Source organism: Lissotriton helveticus, chromosome 3_2 (genome assembly GCF_964261635.1).
Source record: "Lissotriton helveticus chromosome 3_2, aLisHel1.1, whole genome shotgun sequence".
Lineage (NCBI taxonomy): Eukaryota > Metazoa > Chordata > Amphibia > Caudata > Salamandridae > Lissotriton > Lissotriton helveticus.
This window is the reverse complement of record NC_136062.1, coordinates 271,720,040-271,738,927: the sequence shown is the minus strand read 5'-3', so window position 1 is coordinate 271,738,927 and position 18,888 is coordinate 271,720,040. Positions and strand designations below refer to the sequence as shown.

Sequence of the window (18,888 nt, the reverse complement as noted above, 5' to 3'; positions counted from 1 at the left end):
TCCTTTGGTGTACCCCCTGTATTCCTGGTTACAGCCTTTCACGGTCTGACAACAAACAATTGCCGCTGCCAACCACAGACCTGATTCTGCCCTCCTACTGCTGAGCCAAGTTTGAGCAGGTGAAGGTAGAACAATAGGTTTCCTGTCACAGGGAAGTGTGATCACCTCCCAGACAGGACGTAGTATATTGGGGTGGGATGGGGGGTACTTGCCACAACCACTAGACTGCTTAGAAGGGCACATTTGGTGACCTCCTTGCATACTTTAGTTAGATCACAACCTCAAAAAATGAGCTTCCGTTCCTGTGAGAAGAAGAGAGAGGATCTGAACAGGTTGTGTGCGACTATAGCGAGGTTATGGAGACAGTTAACCAGACTGTTTCATGTTGCCCTCACACATGCCCAAGGGGATGTCATGCTCCATCATAGGCAGTGCTCCTCGTTGGGCCGGCGCTGCAATGCCATACAGGTCCCCTGAAGGGTCACTTTAGCGAAGGTCTTTTTTAGAAAATTGCTGTATGATGGATGCAAGTGAGGTGGTAAGAGTAGTGAGTGCATGGCTGTGGATTAAAACTGATTGGGAAGGTCGCCAGCAATACTTTAATAAATGGACCGCCCTGTCTGGAATAAAAACATATTACAGGAAATGCTATGTTGAAGCATGACATCTCCTTGATGATCTGTGAGGGCAACATGAAACAGTCTTGTTGACTGTCTTCATGACCTCGCTTTAGTCACACGTAACCTGTCCGACTATTTCTCTTCTTATCACAGGAACAGAAGCCCATTTTTTGAGATTGTGATCCAACTAAAGTATGCAAGGAGGTCACCAAATTCTTAGGAGCACAGGCTCTGGACCTTCTAATCCAACTCCCAGTCCCCCCTCTTTTCCTCTATCGAGGAAACCAGTTGAGATGGTTGTAGGAGAGTAGGGTCTGCTTCCTATGGTAACCCCCACTTTTTGCTTTTGCTTTACTGGTTTTCGACTTAGATGTGGCTGTGGGCCTGCTAATCAGTCCCACAGCCCAGATGCACTCTCTCTAAATTCACACCATGTACTCTAGGTACATCCACAATTGGGAATTGGCTCACCTTATCAGCCCCTGTACAAGTGTACCCTAGTTACTCAGGGCATAGGTGTAACCAAGGCTTACCAGGGGCTGCAGCATGTATTATGCCACCCCTGGCTGGCCACTCAAACTGACACAACTGGCTGATCACTCAGCTGGGGCAAGGTCGTGTAATCACCCCTTGCTTAGGTATAGTATTCCTATTTCTACCCTTAACTATAGACACACCGTAACGTATAAGTCACTCCTCTGGAAGGCCTTAACAATCCTGGAGGCAGAGTGCTTGGTTATGTGTGAGATGGTGCCCTAGCATGACCTGAGCCTGTCTGCAGCTTTCGGAACCATGTCCTTATAGCTGTTCTATGATATTGCCATACCATATACTCTTAAATGCATTATAATCCTCGCGGTTGAATGCTAACTTTGGTTTGGCTTTATCTAAACATGTCATGTAAGGTGTCATACGCTTTGGAATACTACCCCCTCGCCAATTCTGGCGATGGGGGTAGCATTCCACCCTTCTAGAGGGAGAAGACATGTTGTTGCTGACTATCCAGGTTAAAGTTAACCAGAGCCCCAGCGTCACAAAATGGATGCTGCTGCCACAGACATAAGTCTGACCTCCTGCTGCTGGGAGTCCTTCCAGCGAGGGAGGCCTAGACAATAGGTTTCCTGACTGGAGAGGTGCGAGCACCACCCCAGACAGGATTTTGTATATTGGGACAGAGAGGGCTGAATAGAATGAGACATGCCTGGGGCACACTAGGTGCTCCATGCATACCCCAGTTCAAACCGGTTGCTGGGGCACTCCAGCCCCAGCTCTGGCACGAAACTGCACAAAGGAAAGGGGGTGTAACCACCCCCCTTCCTGGTCCCACCTATAGGAACGTGCTAGTGAGTAACCCAGCCCCCTTTAGTAGTATAAAGATAGGAGCTGACCCAGGAGACTGTAGATTTGATCCTGAACTGAAACTTGAAATGAAACTCTGGACCCTTCGACATTCAACCGACTTGAAGACTGAAGAATCTTCCTTGTGGCCAAGGAGTGACCACCCTGGCAAACCAGGCACCATCCAGCAACTCAACGGCTTGCTTTGTCCTGTTTCCGCCGGAACTCGAGTGCAGAGCCTGACAAGACCTGGACTCCAGGACTCCTTTGACCCCACTGCACGACTCCAGCACAGCTGAGCTCCGTGGAAGGCGTCGGAATCCGTGGAACCAGGCAACTTGGAAAGTCTTCAACTTGCTAACCGCGCAGCTCCTGCGGCACACTCGAAGCTGTGCACTGGGGACTGAGACACCCCGACGCCGAGCTCCTCCTGCACCGAAGACCAGCCCTCCACACTCCACGAGATCTGCGTGGGGCCCTTCTGCTTGTGTTCTGCTCGACGCGTTGTCCGGTTGCTGGCCCGTTGGCTAGTAGCCCTCTGGCGACGATCCTTGTGAAAATCCATCGCTGGTCTGGTTGCTCCAGACTGGCCCTCGCTTCCCTGAAAAGGTGAAGTACCTCAGACCCTCCTGGTCTGCACCAGAAGCCTTTTGTGTATCCTGTGTGGGTTGCCTTTGCTTAGGCTTGTTGGCTCCAATCCTGAAGTCGACCCCTCCATCTGCGAGAACCTTCGTGGGACAGCTACTCTCCAGCCCCTGGTCATCCTCTACGCCTCCTGGTCCGCGTGGGTGCAATGAAAAGCTTCACATCCGCACCTGATTGCGCCTCGACAACGTCTGGTTCCTCCCTGGTTCCACCCGGTCACTGGCTAGTGACCTAGACTCTGTCCCCTCTGCTTTCAGGTCCTCTTCATCCTAGATCCACCCTTGGATCCACCCGGACATCTTCCTCCTGGTCGCCTGCAGCATTGAGAACAACGACAAAACCTGATACACTTTGACACCTATGCACCCGCAGCCCGTGGGTGAGGTAACGCGAGTACTTCGGTGCTCCAGTAAGGATTGACTATCCTAGTGTCCAGATTCACTAGTTGTGTAATCCTAGTTAGACCGGAAGTGTCCTAAAACTTCATTACTTATCTTTTTACGTTCCTATTGACTTTCTATTGACTCTCGTGTGAGAGTACTGACTCTGCACGCGCCGCCCGTGGGCCTCCTACTCCTAACCTAAGGGTCAGATAGTGTAGCCCCAGCGATTCTCTAGGCCCTAGGCCTTCTCCTTTCCCAAGTCGTGGTTCTTATACCTCTTACTTAGTATATGGTTTTACGCGCCCCTAGGGCCAAACTGTAAATTGTGCTATTTAAAGTATTTCTAAGTGTAACTTGTTCTGTGCTTTTGCCTCATAAAGAGTTCAGAGGAGTGTGTTAGTGAATAAATACACATATATTTTACATATATCCTGTGTGGTGTCCTTTCATTTGATATTCAAGGGGTTACATATGGTAAAACAGCTGGCTTAACACGCCCTCAAGAGTCTTTTAGCCTAAGACTGTTCTGTCCACGCTACCACTAGGATAGCTGGTCTATAAGGTTGACTTACAACCATCACCATAAGGGTTGTTTGGACTGGTGCAAGGTGTTCACTAGAATAGTGAACATCATATACCAGGCCAACTTCTCACAATGGTACTTTAGCTGGAACCATTTCTGGGAGTTCTTGACTCCCGCTCTGACGCGAAACTGGACAAAGGATATGGGAGTATCCTCCCCTCTGTTCTCTGAACGGGACCTGACTCATTCCAAGCCTTTCCCTAGGGCACTTAAGAGCTTACTTGTGGGTGGCTCTGCAGATTCGCTGTCGGACAAGATTCCAGCCTGAAACCACGTCACTCTTCGACCGTCTGGACACTTGGACTTCGCCTGGAATTGAGACTGCATCAAGGAAGACTTCTGCTGTGCCTGGTCTCTCTGTTCTGCAAGTCTTCTTTGTCATCTGTGTCTGTGCTTCTTCCAGGATCCTCAACAGACCTGTGGGCATCAAGGACACCCCAAGTTATCTCCCTTGGTGTGTAGCAGGCACTCCCCTGCATCTGCAGGCACCGCAACAAAGCTGACCTGTCTGCTGCTTCTGATGTCCCACAGACTTTGAAAAGCTCAGTAACACAGATGGTGGTTCTGCAACACCCTCGAGGCCTGACCTGTCATCTCTGCAATTTTGAGGCCAGTATCCCTCGTCGGAACCGCTGGGACCAAACTCCTGTGCACCACATCGACTTGCTGTTGCCAAGGCTTGTTGGTTCTGCACTCCAGATAGCTTTGGGCTACAAGAAGCTTGAGCCTCCAGCATCTCTTCCTGCCAAGTACAGAGTCTTCCCTGCATCCTCTGCACCATGGGCCTTCCTTCTTGGTGAGCTGCTTGAGCCTTCTTTTTTAGTATATGGTTTGGTCTCCCCCTGGAGACCACTGTATTTTGTATTTTGTGCTTACTTAACCTGTATACAATTGAAGTATTGTTGTGTATTTGTGTTTATATGTTCAGGTAGGAGATATACCAATGTGTTGGTGAGTGTTGTGTAAAAAATATACACTCTGTGGTTCTAGTTCGTTTAACCTACTCTACATGATTAGATCTGGTAAAAACAAGCTGCTTAACACTCCTTCAAGACTGAAGGCTGCTATCCACAGCTACCACTTATAGAGCTTTCTATGGGTGTCTAAGACCACTAAAATCACCATAAGGGTTGTCTGGATTAGTGCAAGGTGCTTCACTCAAAGTGCTCACCATTTACTAAGCCAGCCTCCTACAGGTACGTCTAACCATACTCCGTCTATTCTTGCAGATCTTTCCATGAAATCAAGGACATAAAATTTGATTTTCTCCGAACATGGGAGGTACACTGTATCTCAGGGGTGGCTTCTCCATGTGGTCAGAGGACCGTCTCCCCACAGCTTTCTCGCAGTGACAGAAGCAGAAACATAAAATGGTATTTATAATACCTTTTTATGTTTCTGCTTCTGGCACTGATAGAAAGCAGAAGGGTTTGGTTGGGGGCAGGTGGGTAGGTAGTCCTGCTCTAGGGCATGGTAGGAGTGGCTTGCCCACTCTTAAGGCGCTGACTGTTTGGTCGGCCCCAGGGCCAACCAAACCTGTCATACGCCCTATCCCTTTTTATATGGAGAAAATGGCCTACCCTTAGTTGCCTGTGTGGTGGGCCTCCCAGCCAATCACAACGCAGCCATTGCAGCGTTGTTATTGACTTAAGGGACAGGAGGGAGTCTGCCTGTTTCCTTTGAGGAGCAGAGACATCGCGGGACAACACGGGACTGACCGGACCAGCAAAGAGAAGTTAACTATTTTTTTTTTATTTTAAAATTAACCACCCTACGTGACCCCCATCCCCGTGAGTCATGCCGGCCGCAACTGCTATATCCTGTCATCTATTTGCAGAGGACCTAGTCCCTCTTAATAAGACTGAAAATGGTGTCCATTTCCCTCAAAATAGGCAAGGAATATGTCTAATTCAGAGAATTCATTCCCATTATAAAGGATTCAGAGTATCTCGAGAAGAAATTGTCAATTTTGGCTATCTTTGTTAGTGAACGAAGAGTGATTCCAGTATAAATAGACTGGCTGTTGGTTGTGTGCAAGCATTCTTAAATTGATTTTGTGTGTCAACCCCTCCCTGTTCCCGGAATGTTAGTAAGGATTAATAATAATGGTGATAATTGTGTATGAAAGAAAGGAAGGAAGGAAAGCAAACGAAGGAGAGTAACCCCTTTAGCCACAAGGGAACAGGGTAAGTAATACAATAAAACAAAAAGGTTCCCTTGTTTATATTCACTGTGAATTTGTCGTACAACTGCCTCTACTGCAGTACTCCTAATATTCTCCTATGTTCTCAGTCAAAAATTATCGTCACTCAAAACTCTCATTTACTCAGAACCCCACAAGTGGGACCACAAAAGCACTTACTATCTACAAATATATTACGTTGCCAGGGCGTATATACCATTAGGTTTCTTTTATTATAAAAAGATTTTAAAACATTTGAAGATACCGGTCAGGTGTACAATTACTACTTATTAAGGTATCAGCTATACATATTCATATATCATAAAACATAACACAAAATACCAAAGAAAATGAATTAAAATCAATCAAGTTAATCCAAGTCGACGCGTTTCGGTGGATCCTGCTGTGCGCACCACCTTCCTCAGGACAATTAAAACAAAAATCTTTGCTTCCACCACCAACAACCCAGTTTTTACTATGAGGGTGCTTGTGGTCAGCTATTCATCATATTCTCTAAAATCACGATATGTCAGTGAATCAATTCTATTCATTCCACTTGTGCACGACGTATTCTGCACAATAGACGTCCCTTTTCAATTTCTTAATGTGCGTCGTTGCACCGGTCTAAAATCAATTTTAGTTCTTAATTATTGCACGGTGGAGGAGGAGCCAAGCCGGCGACCAAGATGGCCGCCTAGGCTCTCGGCTCCGTCGACCTTCTGCCCCTGCCACAAGATCCTGTTATTTATCCTGTGCCTATGCCCTGCCCCCGCATAGATGAGTTGAAATGATACCTGACTGTGTGATCCCGAGTGATCCACCAGCTTTGAAACCGGAGAAACGTCATCCTTAAGATTGCGGCCTGCACCAGCTGCGGAGCCGGGGCCTCAGGTGATGAAGTGGCCGGCGGCCAATTGAACAACATCGGCCACGAGGGACTGGAAGGAACCGATCAGCCTGGTTGGAAGTCGAGATGCGCCCGATTTTAACGGTGGACCCCGAATTCGAATAGCAGCAACAGTGGGGCGTGGGAAAACACGACGGCTGCAATCGGAAAGTCATAAATGACGAAACCCGGAGTTCCGATGGCCCCGAAGCTGACTGCAACTCGGCCCGAGTGATGCGGGCATAACTCACAGGCAGCCCTGGTGTGCCCCGGAAAATCGGTGGGATCGTACGCTTGCCGTTAAAGAGTATCGGAGCGGGATTTCGCTTCCAAGTGTGGGCGCAGAAGGTAGTCACGATGCACGAAATAGCATACAAAACCGGCCCGCTCCTTCATTGGGACTATAGAGACTCGATCGAATGATTTGGCTCGATCTATCCTGCTCGAAAGGTCTTTGGTGGAGACGAAAATTGGCACCACTGGGGAAGAAGAGATGGCGCCAACCAGGGAGGAACCTACGTTGGAAGATGTAATGGCGGCCATTTGTAGGGCTTGTTCCTCCCTGGGCCGGAGAATACAAGCCTTAGACCATAAACTGGATGCCATTACTCTTGAGATGGGGCAAATGAGAGAGGACGTTTTACAGTTGCATGGAACAGCGAATATCCTGGACCTTAAAATGACCGAATCAATAAATGGTGTGAATTCCTTGATGCAGGAGATGTGAAAGCGTCAAGCTCGAAACCCCTTGTGGATAACAAGTCGACTGCCCAAGACAGACGAGAACGGCGAACTAATGTCCGAATATCAGACATCCGGGACAAGGGTCAAGCATCAAGTCTGTTCGTGAATGATTTTATCCGTCACTCTCTGGTTTTTGCGCACTTGTTTTCAAAACAACATCAGGGATTTTTGTCGATGAAAAAAGACTCCTAAGATAAAGAGATAATATATGCTTTGATATCTTCGGCTTGCTTCCGGATGGAACTTAATGCAACTGCCTGGTTCATTGTCTCTCCCGAGGTGACGGCGGACTGGCTGGAAAGTATTTGTGCGCTTGATCGGACGGGACAGGGTTGAGAATAAATGACTGCTTGGTAACACTGGTGAATTTGGTGGATGTGCGGGACTCAATTTATTTCATCGGTAACGGGTGGCGAGATAGGCGAACAAAGATTCCCCTGATTCAGGTTTTACATATTGAACTCGATGAACTCATGACTATAAGGGAAGCTGTGAAGTGGCGGGGGGGAGAGAGGGGCTGGGGACCTGACCGATGGCCCTCCTCCATTTACTATTTTTAGTTATTGTAGAATAGATTAGGGGCGACAGGCACACTGCCAGTTGGGGGTGGCATAAGCTACATGCAGGGGTGCAGGGAGGGGGGTTGGGGAGTGCGCGTTTTGTTATGTTTATTTTATATTTTTTTGTTTTTTGTATGTATAGCTATCCTTCATTCATCCTGATTTTTAGTATCTGGTGGACTGTACGAGTTTATTATCCTGATTCTGTGGATGGACGGGGTCTGAGGGTTGGAACGCTTAGGATATACCGTGAATTGTATTTAGCCTAATACTGTCGATTAATTTTGGGTATCGATGTCTCAGTATCCTTTCTTGCTGTCCTACATTTATCCTGATATTGGAGAATTGTTTTACCATTTTGACTAAGTGTACTGCACCCAACACGTCTTATTTCTTGTTTAAACTAATAAAAAGATTTATATAAAAAAAAAAAATTATTGCACGGTAACACTTGAAGGTCATTCTTCTTTCATTTCTCTATGGGGGATTTTATCAATTATCCCGGCTGCAGGGTTCTCGTGTATCTGCATAGAATGTGCCGAGACCGGAGCAAACTTTGTATTATAAAATTGTGTATGTGCTTTCAATTGTAAGTGTGCATGCTCTTGTGTATTGTTGAATTACTCTGTGTTTTTAAGTGTGCGTCGTAATAATGTAAAACATTTATTTATAAAATGCTGTGCACCAACATGATTAACCGCAATAGGTTTTATGATAGACATGCAACTTCAACATGAGGATATTAGCCTTGGCGGGTTTTTCTCTGTAAGAGTACTTTCGATCTTGTAAAAGTTTTTTACTTATGTGGAATATGTAAATGTATACATTTAACAGACTGTAGTTGTCAAAATAAATGTCATGTTTAGTTTAGTAGGTCTTTCCCAATGCCAGCTTCACACCCTATAATTGACGGAGCCTTACAGTACACTCTAGAGCCTACTACTAATGCCATCACATCACCAACTACTCCTTGCCAAACAGTTGAGTTTCCTCACACTGCTCACTACTACAGGTGCATATAATGCACACTTGTTACACTGCCCATCAGTTCATTCTCCGCACACTGACAATAATTTTTAGTGTATCATGCTGCCCAGTAGTGGCACCAAATACAAACCCTTTACACTGCCATTTAGTACCAGCACATTACACCTCTCTTGATGATCAGTTCACACTCCTAAAGCTGCCTCATTATAGTGCCTGCTCACCTTTGACATCTCCTTACAATGCCTGCTGGGATCGCAGCTCCACGTGACCTCTTGGTGCTGTTTTTACACTGCTCAGCAACACTGGTTGCAGACATTGCAACTAGCGTCCATTTCTTATTACACCCATCAGTGGCAGTTTCTCACAATACTTGTCACTGAATAGTTCACACACTGCCCACTTATGTTAACTACTTACACCGGCCATTAATGCAAGCCCATCAAACTACTGCCCACTTATGTTAGCTACTTACACCAGTCATCAGTCGTAGTACTTCAGACTACTTTCTACCACTGTCGCTCTAACAGTTCTAACCAGTGCCAGATTGTCATGTTATGTTAAGTAATCTTATAACACACAACAGCTACTCCGAGGAGTGTCCCGGCTCATGATGATGACTAGTGCTATCATCATATACTGAACACCAGTGTCACCTCCTCCTACTCCCCAACTATAGCAGGTCTTCATACTACTCTGTAGTGCCAGCTACACTCCCATCTACTTCTGCTGCCCACCAGCAACATATCCTCACACACCACCAGTGCTGGCTTTCCACATACTGCTCTTGCGTGCATTAAATATGCTCCAAAGACTGATGTGCAAATTTAAATTTCATGAGAAGTCTGCACTTGTTCTTTCTGCTGCACTGCCTAAAGTATTTTTTCCTGCTCTGCTACCTTTCAGCTATTAGTATCTTTTTCTCTTACTCTTCAACTTCGTCTTCCAATTTTCACTGTACAGATGCCAAATCTATTGCCTTTGCCACTGTTTGTTTCTTAAGTCTCTATAGGGTTCGAATGACGGGTTACAATCAGTGCAGCAGATAGAAGGCAACGTTTAACAGCAGTGATGCTTTGGGATTTATTATTGGGCTTTGTGCTTCTTGTATTTCATAAAATAACAACTATATTATGTGAGTTCCCATTGTTGATATAAGTGTATGCTGCCATAAATTGCCCTATCTCTTTCGCTTTACCTGTGCATGGACTAGCTACAGTGAGTATTTCTCTATTTCAGGTCACACATCAATCTTTTAATTATTTCAATCTGAAAGAAACAGGTTAGTGTTAGATTCCTGGATCCAGAAAGTTTTCGTCAGCAGTACCCCTGCACGTCTGTTGGCGTCGTCTGCGGCTCTGCGTCCGTTGTCGGCGTCGTGATTGCCGGGATGACGTTGTCGGAGTACTTAGCCGACGCCCTCGCACGCTGACGTCAGTTCTTCTTTTTTCCATGCCAGCAAGCGCAGATCCAGGGAGAGCAGTACTCTACTAATTTTTGGAGTGACTTTTTGATCTCTTTTGATCACTTTTCGAGTCAACCTTCGACTCGCGGTGCCGCTAGGGATGCCTGGTTTTAAACCTTGTGAGGCCTGTCACCGCCTGATGTCGGTGACCGACCCACACCGTCGGTGCCTTTATTGCCTCGGGCCGATCATGATGACAAGTCGTGCCCCGACTGCCGGGCCTAGACCTCGAAGGCTAGACAGGAGCGGTACCGTAAGCTGCTCGAGCTTCGGCAGTCGGCTCCGCCCCTCTCGAGGTCGCGGAGCAAGTCGAGGGACGGGTCGCGGAGCCGCAGTCATCGCCGCTCGACGAGTCAACACCACTCGTCGGGCTCCAAGTCCTCAGGTAAGTCGATGCATTTGAAAAAGAAGTTGAAGAGGCGTCATCGCTCTTCTGACTCCCCCCCCCCCCCCGACGCTCGCGCAACCGGGGGTTCAGGCGACATCACCCAAGCGGCTCGCGACGCCGGAGGAGATCAATGCTTTCCTCACGGCCATGAGGTTGCACTTCCCTCTGTCTGAACCTGCCGAGGCGCCTTCGGGCCCCGCGGGTCCGACTGGGAGCCCTCGCGGGCCAGCGGCTCCGGCCCCGGTGCCGCTGGGTGCTTCGGCCCCGGCGCTGTCGTCTACTCCAGTCCCGACGCCGCAGGGCCCCGCAGTATCCTGGCCTGGATCCGGGTCGTCGCCAGTCAACCTCACGACTCCTCCGCTGGCGCCGACCCCGAGGGTGTCGGTCCCGGTGCCGTCTCCGGACGACATCGACCCCGGTTTCAGCCCCGGTCCGGGTCTGGCTTCAGACCGGTGCCGCTCGGCACCGTCTCTGGCGTCGATGGGTGAGGCCTTCACCTACGACCCGGCTCCATCATTTTTACCTGTTTATCAGGAGATGGATGACGGCGGAGGACTGGGAGGGGTCTGAGGACCCTCTGGCACAGCAGTGCCAGTTGAGCCAGGACTGGGCAGAAGAGCTGGGGGAGGCCAGTGGTCTGGACACCTCGCCTGACACTGGATTCGTCTCTCCTCCCTCCGTGGCTTCGGAGGAGGGGGCTGCTTACAGCGTGGTGTTAAACAGGGCGGCCAAGGCCTTGGCCTTGAGCTCCCTGTCGCGGCCGTGAGGACTAACCTCCTCACTGAGGTACTCAAACGCCAGGCAAGCTCCTCAGAGCCTCTACTGCCGTTTAATAAAGCCCTCACTGACGTTCTGATAGGCACCTGGTCCAAGCCCTCCACGGGCCTCCCTGTGGATCGGAACGTTGCCCGACGCCACCGCCCGGTTCCGGGCGACCCCTGCTTTCTGTCCGTTCACCCCACCCCCAAGAGCCTGGTGATCCAGGCTTATACGTCCCAGACTGCATTCCCGACCACTCCCCCGGATCGGGAATCCAAAAGGTATGTTCAGTTTGGGAAGAAGCTGTTCTCCTCACTGAGTTTGGGGCTGCGGTCTGTCAACACCGCCTGCCTTTTGGGCCGTTACACCCACTCTCTCTGGGATACTGTTGCGGAGGTGCTGCCACAGTGCCCGGAGGAGGCCCGGACACGGCTCGGCCAAGACCTGGCGGAAGGGCGGGATGCAGCACTCTACTCGATCTGGTGTGGTCTTGACACCACGGACTCGCTGGGTAGGGCAATTGCAACGACAGTGGCGGTTTGCCGCCACGCCTGGCTGAGGTCCACAAACTTTTCAGGGGATGTCCAGGCCACGCACATGGACATGCCCTTTGATGGCCGTCACCTTTTTGGCGACAAAGCGGACAGTGCGCTGGAGCGTTTCAAGGACTCCAGGGCTACGGCCAAGTCCTTGGGCCTAGGCCAACGCCAGTAAACTTCTGCTATTCGCCCCTTTGGTGGCCATACGTCCAGCCAGCCACAGGGCGCAGAACCAGTCTCAACGCGGTCGCGGTTACCACCGTGGCGGTGCCGGGGGACAACGGCAGGGTCGATCCACATCCGCTCCCGCAGCATCTGCCTCTAAGCCTTCCAAGTCCGGCATTTCAGGCCCATTCGATGCCAGTGGGGGGCAGGGTTCACCATCACCTCCTCCACTGGTGTACCATCACGTCATACAGGTGGGTGCTGCAAATCCTACGAAGGGGCTACTCCCTCATCTTCGAGGAGACCCCTCCAGCCATGCCACCGCAGTACCACCGCATGTCAGGGGATCACTTGCAACTTCTGCAGGAGGAAGTTACGGCCCTCTTGGCCAAGGGGGCCATTGAGCGCATTCCTGGGCCAGAAGTAGGACGTGGTTGCTACCTACACTACTTTCTGGTACCCAAGAAGGGCAAAGGAGGCCTACGCCCTATCTTGGACCTACGGAGTGTCAACAGCTTCCTCCGGAAGGAAAAGTTCAAGATGCTGACTTTGGCTCAGGTCCTTGCTGCCCTGGACCCAGGAGACTGGATGGTAGAGTTGGACTTGCAGGACGCGTATTTCCACATCCCCGTCCTGCCGGCCCACCGGCGCTACCTGCGGTTCACGGTGAGCCACGAGCACTTTCAGTTTATCGTGCTCCCCTTCGGCCTTACCAGCACTCCTCGGGTGTTCACGAAAGTGATGGCGGTGATCGCAGCTCATCTGCGCAGATCAGGGGTTTCAGTCTTCCCCTATCTCGATTGGTTGTTGAAGGCGGGCTCACCCCAAACAGTCATCTCCCACCTCCTGACTACGGCCGACCTCCTGCACTCGCTGGGGTTCTTCATCAACCTGCCAAAGTCACACCTGTTACATATTGTTAGACACAAAACACTCCACCACCCTCGTAAATGTTGGTGTCTGTAGAACCAGTGCTTTAAATGGGCCAGTACTCACAGGTACTGAGTACCGGTGTGAGAAGTTGGCCTGGTATATGATGATCACTATTCTAGTGTTCACCTTGCACCAGTCCAAACAACCCTTATGGTGATGGTTGTAAGTCAACCTTATAGACCAGCTATCCTAGTGGTAGCGTGTACAGAACAGTCTTAGTCTAAAAGACTCTTTAGGGCTTGTAAAGCCAGCTATTTTACCATATGTAACCCCTTGAATATCAAATGAAAGGACACCACACAGGATATATATAAAATATATATGTATTTATTTCTAACACACTCCTCTGAACTCTTTATGAGGTCAGAGACCAAAGCACATTACAAGACACTTAGTTATCATACGTTAAGTTGCACAATTTACAGTTAGGACCTAGGGGCGAAGCAAACCATATATAAGAAAGTGGTATAAGTACCACGTCACGAGAAAAGGAAAGGCCTAGGGAATCGCTGGGGCTACACTGTCTTAACAATAGTTTAGGAGTGGGAGGCCCACAGGCGGCGCGTGCAGTGTCTTTACACACACGCGGGGGTCAATGTAAAGTCAATGGGAACTTAGAAGTTAGATTTAGAAGGATTTAGGACACTTCCGGTTTAGATAGGAGGAAACAACTAGAGACTTAGATAGTCAATACCCTTGGGAGCACCGAAGTACTCGCGCTACCTCACCCACGGACGGCGGGTGCATAGGTGTGAAGATGTGTTGGGTTTCGGCGTTGGATCCTATGGAGACCTGAAGAAAAGAGGCTGCAGGCGACCAGGAGGAAGATGTCCGGGTGGATCCAAGGATGGATCGAGGATGAAGAGGGCCTGAAAGCAGAGGGGACAGAGTCTGGGTCACTAGCCAGTGACCTGGTGGAACCAGGAAGGAACCAGATGACTTCAAGGAGCAATCAGGTGCTGTCTTGAAGCTTGTCTTGGCAGCCACGTGGACCAGGAGGCGTCGATGACGACCACGTGCTGGAGACGGACTGTCCCACGAAGGATCTCGCAGATGGAGGGGTCGACTTCTGGATTGGAGTCAACGAGCCTTGGCAAAGGCAACCCACGCAGGATACAACAAAGGCTTCTGGTGCAGACCAGCAAGGTCTGAGGTGCTTCACCTTTCCAGGGAAGCAAGGGCCAGTCTGGAGCAACCAGACCAGCGATGTGGTTCAAAAGGATTGTCATCACAGAGGCTACTAGCCAACGGGCCAGCAACCGGACAACGCGTCGAGCAGAACAAAAGCAGAACGGCCCCACGCAGAACTCGTGGAGTGTGGGGGGCTGATATTCGTCGCAGATGGACCTCGGGATCGGGGCTTCTCAATCCCCAGTGCACAGCTTCGAGCGTACCTCAGGAGCTGCACAGGTAGCAAGTTGCAGGCTTTCCAAGATGTCCCGTCCCACGTGTCTCGTCGCCTCCACGGATCCCAGCTATGCTGCAGTCGTGAAGAGCGGGTCAGAGAGGTCTGGATGTCTGGGTCTTGTCGGGCTCTGTGCTCGGGTTCCGGCGGGAACGTCGACAAAGGAAGCTGTTGATTTGCTGGATGGTGCCTGGTTGCCCAGGGTGGTCACTCCTTGGCCACAAGTGAGATTCTTCAGTCTTCAGCTTCAGCAGAATGTCGAAGGTCCAGAGTTTCGTGTCAAGTTTCAATTCAGGATTAATCTAAAGTCTCAGGACTCAGCTCCTACCTTTATACAACTAAAAGGGGCTGGATTACTTACTAGGTCCCTCCTGTGGGTGGGACCAACGAAGGGGGTGGTTACACCCCTTTCCCTTTGCCCAGTTTCCCGCCAGAGCTGGGGTGCCCCAGCAACTGGTTTGAACCGGGCTATGCATGGGACACCTTGTGTGCCCCAGGCAGTGTCTCATTTCATTCAGCCCTGCCTATTCCAATACAATAAGGCCTGTCTGGGGTGGTGCTAGCACCTCCCAAGGCAGGAAACCTATTGTCCAAGCCTCCCTCGCTGGAAGGGCTCCCAGCAGCAGGAGGTCAGACTTGTGTCTGTGGCAGCAGCATCCATTTTGTGATGCTGAGGCTCTGTTTAACTTTAACAGGGGTTCATAGTTATTACATGTCTTCTCCCTCTAGAAGGGTGGAATGCTACCCCCGTCGCCAGAACTGGCGAGGGGGTAGTATTCCAAAGTGTTTGACACCTCACACAACATGTTTCGATAAAGCCAAACCAAAGTTAGCATTTAACCACGAGGTTCATAATGCACTTAAGAGTATATGGTATGGCAATATCATAGAACAGCTATAAGGACATGGTTCTGAAAGCTGCAGACAGTCTTAGCTCATGCAAGAGCACCATCTCACATAAAACCAAGCACTCTGCCTTCAAGATTGTTAAGGCCTGCCATAGGAGTGACTCATAGGTGCATATGTGTCTATATGTAAGGTTAGATATAGGAATACTATATCTAAGCAAGGAGTGATTACACAACCTTGCCCCAGCTGAGTGATCAGCCAGTTTTGTCAGTTTGGATGGCCAGCCAGGGGTGGCATAATACATGCTGCAGCCCCTGGTAGGCCTTGGGTGCACCTATGCCCTGGGTAACTATGGTACACTATACAGGGACTCACAAGGGTGACTCAATATCCAATTGGAGATGTACCTAGAGTACATGGAGTCCATTTTACTGTGAGAGCAGATAGCCTGGGGCCCTGATTAGCAGGATCCCAGGCCAACTAAGTCGAAAACCAGCTAAACACAAGGCAAAAAATCTGGGGTGTAACCATAGTCAGGTATCCACCTTCCTACAACCGGCACTTCTTATTTTTATCACTGAGTACCGGCACTTCTCTACTGCCGAGGAGAGTACAGGTACTCATTAAAGGATAGGTGCATTGCAGCCAGGGCTGGTAACTTGTCTATGACAAATTTCTTCTGTAGCCATGAGGCGAGCCCCGCTGAACCATTCAGCATGGGCTCATTTGTATATCTGGGTGTTACCATCATGCTGTGTTGTAAGGAATCGAGGCAGCCCGGTGACAGTGCAATTGAGAAAGCCATGGGAGGTCAGGAAGTTAAAATGGCTTTAATCCTACCCGATTCTTTTGTGTAAGTGTCTGATTATGTGTGTGTGTTACGTGCGTGTTTTTGTGCGAGAGAAAAGAGGGAGGAAATCGGGACACTATTGAAGGAATATTAAAGGAAATGTGTGGAATACTTTGTCAATGCACATCTGTTCATTACTTTCTGTGTGTGTCTGCATGCTCGAGAATATATAGTATTGTGCCAAGTAACAGCAAATAACAGTATTCAAGCTGCATATATTACAAAACAAGGAATTGTTAAAATATCACTGCGTTTGTCTTTAGTTTTGTGGAAGGATTTACCCTATTTTGTTCATGAAAACCTGTCTCATGTGTTTTGGCATGTGGTACAACTAGTATAGAAGTCAATAAGTATGTCATGTCTTGCCTTTGGCCACGCCCCTAGCCCCGCGCCATATTTAAATGAGTACCTACACAATTTTTTTCCCATTTAAAGCACTGTGTAGAACTGATTATAACTGTCCAAACTCAGGTTAATGATGTCTGTAGACCTAGTTAATTACATTTATTGTGCTTATCTTATTGTTCGGCTAAGCAGGTTTGATTGTAATTTTGAATGACCAGTTCTCCTGTCATTATTCTTGCAGGCCCTCTGGAACTGGCGAATGCACTGGCCGCCTGCTGTCTTTCTTCAAGGTTGTCTTCACAGCACAGGCAATGGGCTGCTCAACAGCTCGTTCGGACATTAGCAGCTCATGATCGAGACAATCAGACATATCCTCAAACATTTGCTGATATGGCTGGTGATCTAAGGAAATGCTCTTTTATCAAACTGGAAGCTCATCAGAATAGGGTAAGTAATAGAAATATATTTTTCGTCTTCGTGTACAGTATGTATTTTTTGTATCCAGTTATTTTGTAGATGTGTCCTTGTGATTTCGGGGTGGATAGGAAGAGCATGTTATCATTAGACAGATGAATGACTCTTTTCTTTGTTGTTGATAACCTATTGAAAACTATTTCTGCAGAATGTATTTCTTTTATCTTGGAAATATATAAGCAACATCCTGGGACACATGCTCTTTGCACATTCTAACATCACTGACTGTGTCTGGCATGAAACCGTCATAGCATAGCACCGACTAAAAGTACTAAATTGGGGCACATAAATAGCACCTCCTTTACAAAATATTTTTGTTCCCTTCTTTGCCACATCTACAAGTCAGGACTGTGGACTTGCTCTGAGCTATGTCCAGTGATAGCAACAATCATGCAACTTCAAATTAATTACATGGTTTTTCTATGTTTTAATGTTTTTATAGATTTTACTTCATAAGAAAAAATGTAAAGGTCCTGGTTTAAGTGTTTCGCAAGTACAAAAAGGTGATATCTAACACTGACACAACAGCTGGCAATGGAATTGTTGTCTTGGTATGACCTTGAAAGCCCGGCGTTCTTAAGGGTGCAAGTTAATGTCTCAAAGGGCAGGGTGGCTCCATGAGGGGAACAGGAGGCCCCTGAGAGTGATGAACTGTATTGTTCCTCTAATCAAGCACTGAAGAGCAATAATATAAAAGAAGTCTAGATCTTGTAGAAAATTCCAATCCTCTAGAAAGAAATATACTTCAGAGAAGAGGAGAATAAAGAATGTGTTCTTCGTCATAGCATGGTGGCGTGCCAGAACCTCTTGTGGATGCGTTTAACAGAAGGCTTGCGTGCTGAGTATGTTTTTGACCCCTGACATCTCTTCCACATAGATGATTCTAAGCGGTTATGTTACAGGTGCTGGAAAGTTCTGCAGTGTTGCACAGGTTTACTGTTGACAAACTTATTGCAAAACAACAACAAAAAAGAAATTGAATACAAGAATAGGAATTAATTCATTAAACTGTTGTAGCACCAATCTTCTACCTAATCAATACATTATCAAGAGGAGTATACTGCTAACAACTAAGCTGCATAAGTATAGTCCACACAGTTTCTACGGCTAGATCAACATTGTAGACCCTAAAAAAAGTTAATCCTTTTCCCCAGCCTTAAGAATTACAGACTAGTTGGTCATGCTCCTGTATTTCTTATATTGGTAGTGGTACCTTAGCTCTGATTGGAGAGCCAAAATCCCACCTGGAGCTTTGGCTTTGACCAACCCTTTGAAATTAATTACCAGAAGAGATCAAATGTACTAAACACTAAAGACTAACTTTCTTTCCAGAAAAAAATCAAAATGCACATTTTCTACCTCCATCTGAGCACTTGCCTCCTTCATTTATAGCACCTTATTGACTCATCAATCACTGCCAAAGTAAGGCAAAAGGCAGCACGTTGAATTAGAAATATTCTGACCCCCCAATGAACTGCAGGTAACGTCTGTGGGACTGCAGCCGGCTGTATGTAAATATGCGTCCTGGAAGCCCAGGAACAGCATCCAGTGCCCTGAATCCAAACAACAGAGGATCTGGGGCCAGTTGAGGGCTAATCGATAGCATTTTAGGCCACTTTGTTAGGATGACCAATTCTCTGTCTTTAAATCACCAGTTGTGATGCGTTTCATGAAGGGCATGACACACCTGTTACCTCCAAAAAGATTTGCGTTGCCTCACTGATTTAAAAATCTATTCCTGATGTTACTTGTGTGCATGCCATTCGAGACTATGCGTAGTTGCTCACCAAA

General features: G+C 48.2%; 1 protein-coding gene across 6 annotated transcripts in view; it reads left to right on the top strand.

Moving 5' to 3' along the window:
• Positions 1 to 18,888, top strand: part of HERC1 (HECT and RLD domain containing E3 ubiquitin protein ligase family member 1) — a 2,088,313-nt gene that overhangs the window by 1,341,587 nt on the left and 727,838 nt on the right. For all 6 annotated transcript variants that reach the window (XM_078685198.1, XM_078685199.1, XM_078685195.1 and 3 more), the window contains exon 51: positions 16,865 to 17,070. In XM_078685198.1, coding sequence (XP_078541324.1) covers positions 16,865 to 17,070 — 206 coding nt within the window. The remainder of the gene's footprint in view (positions 1 to 16,864; positions 17,071 to 18,888) is intronic.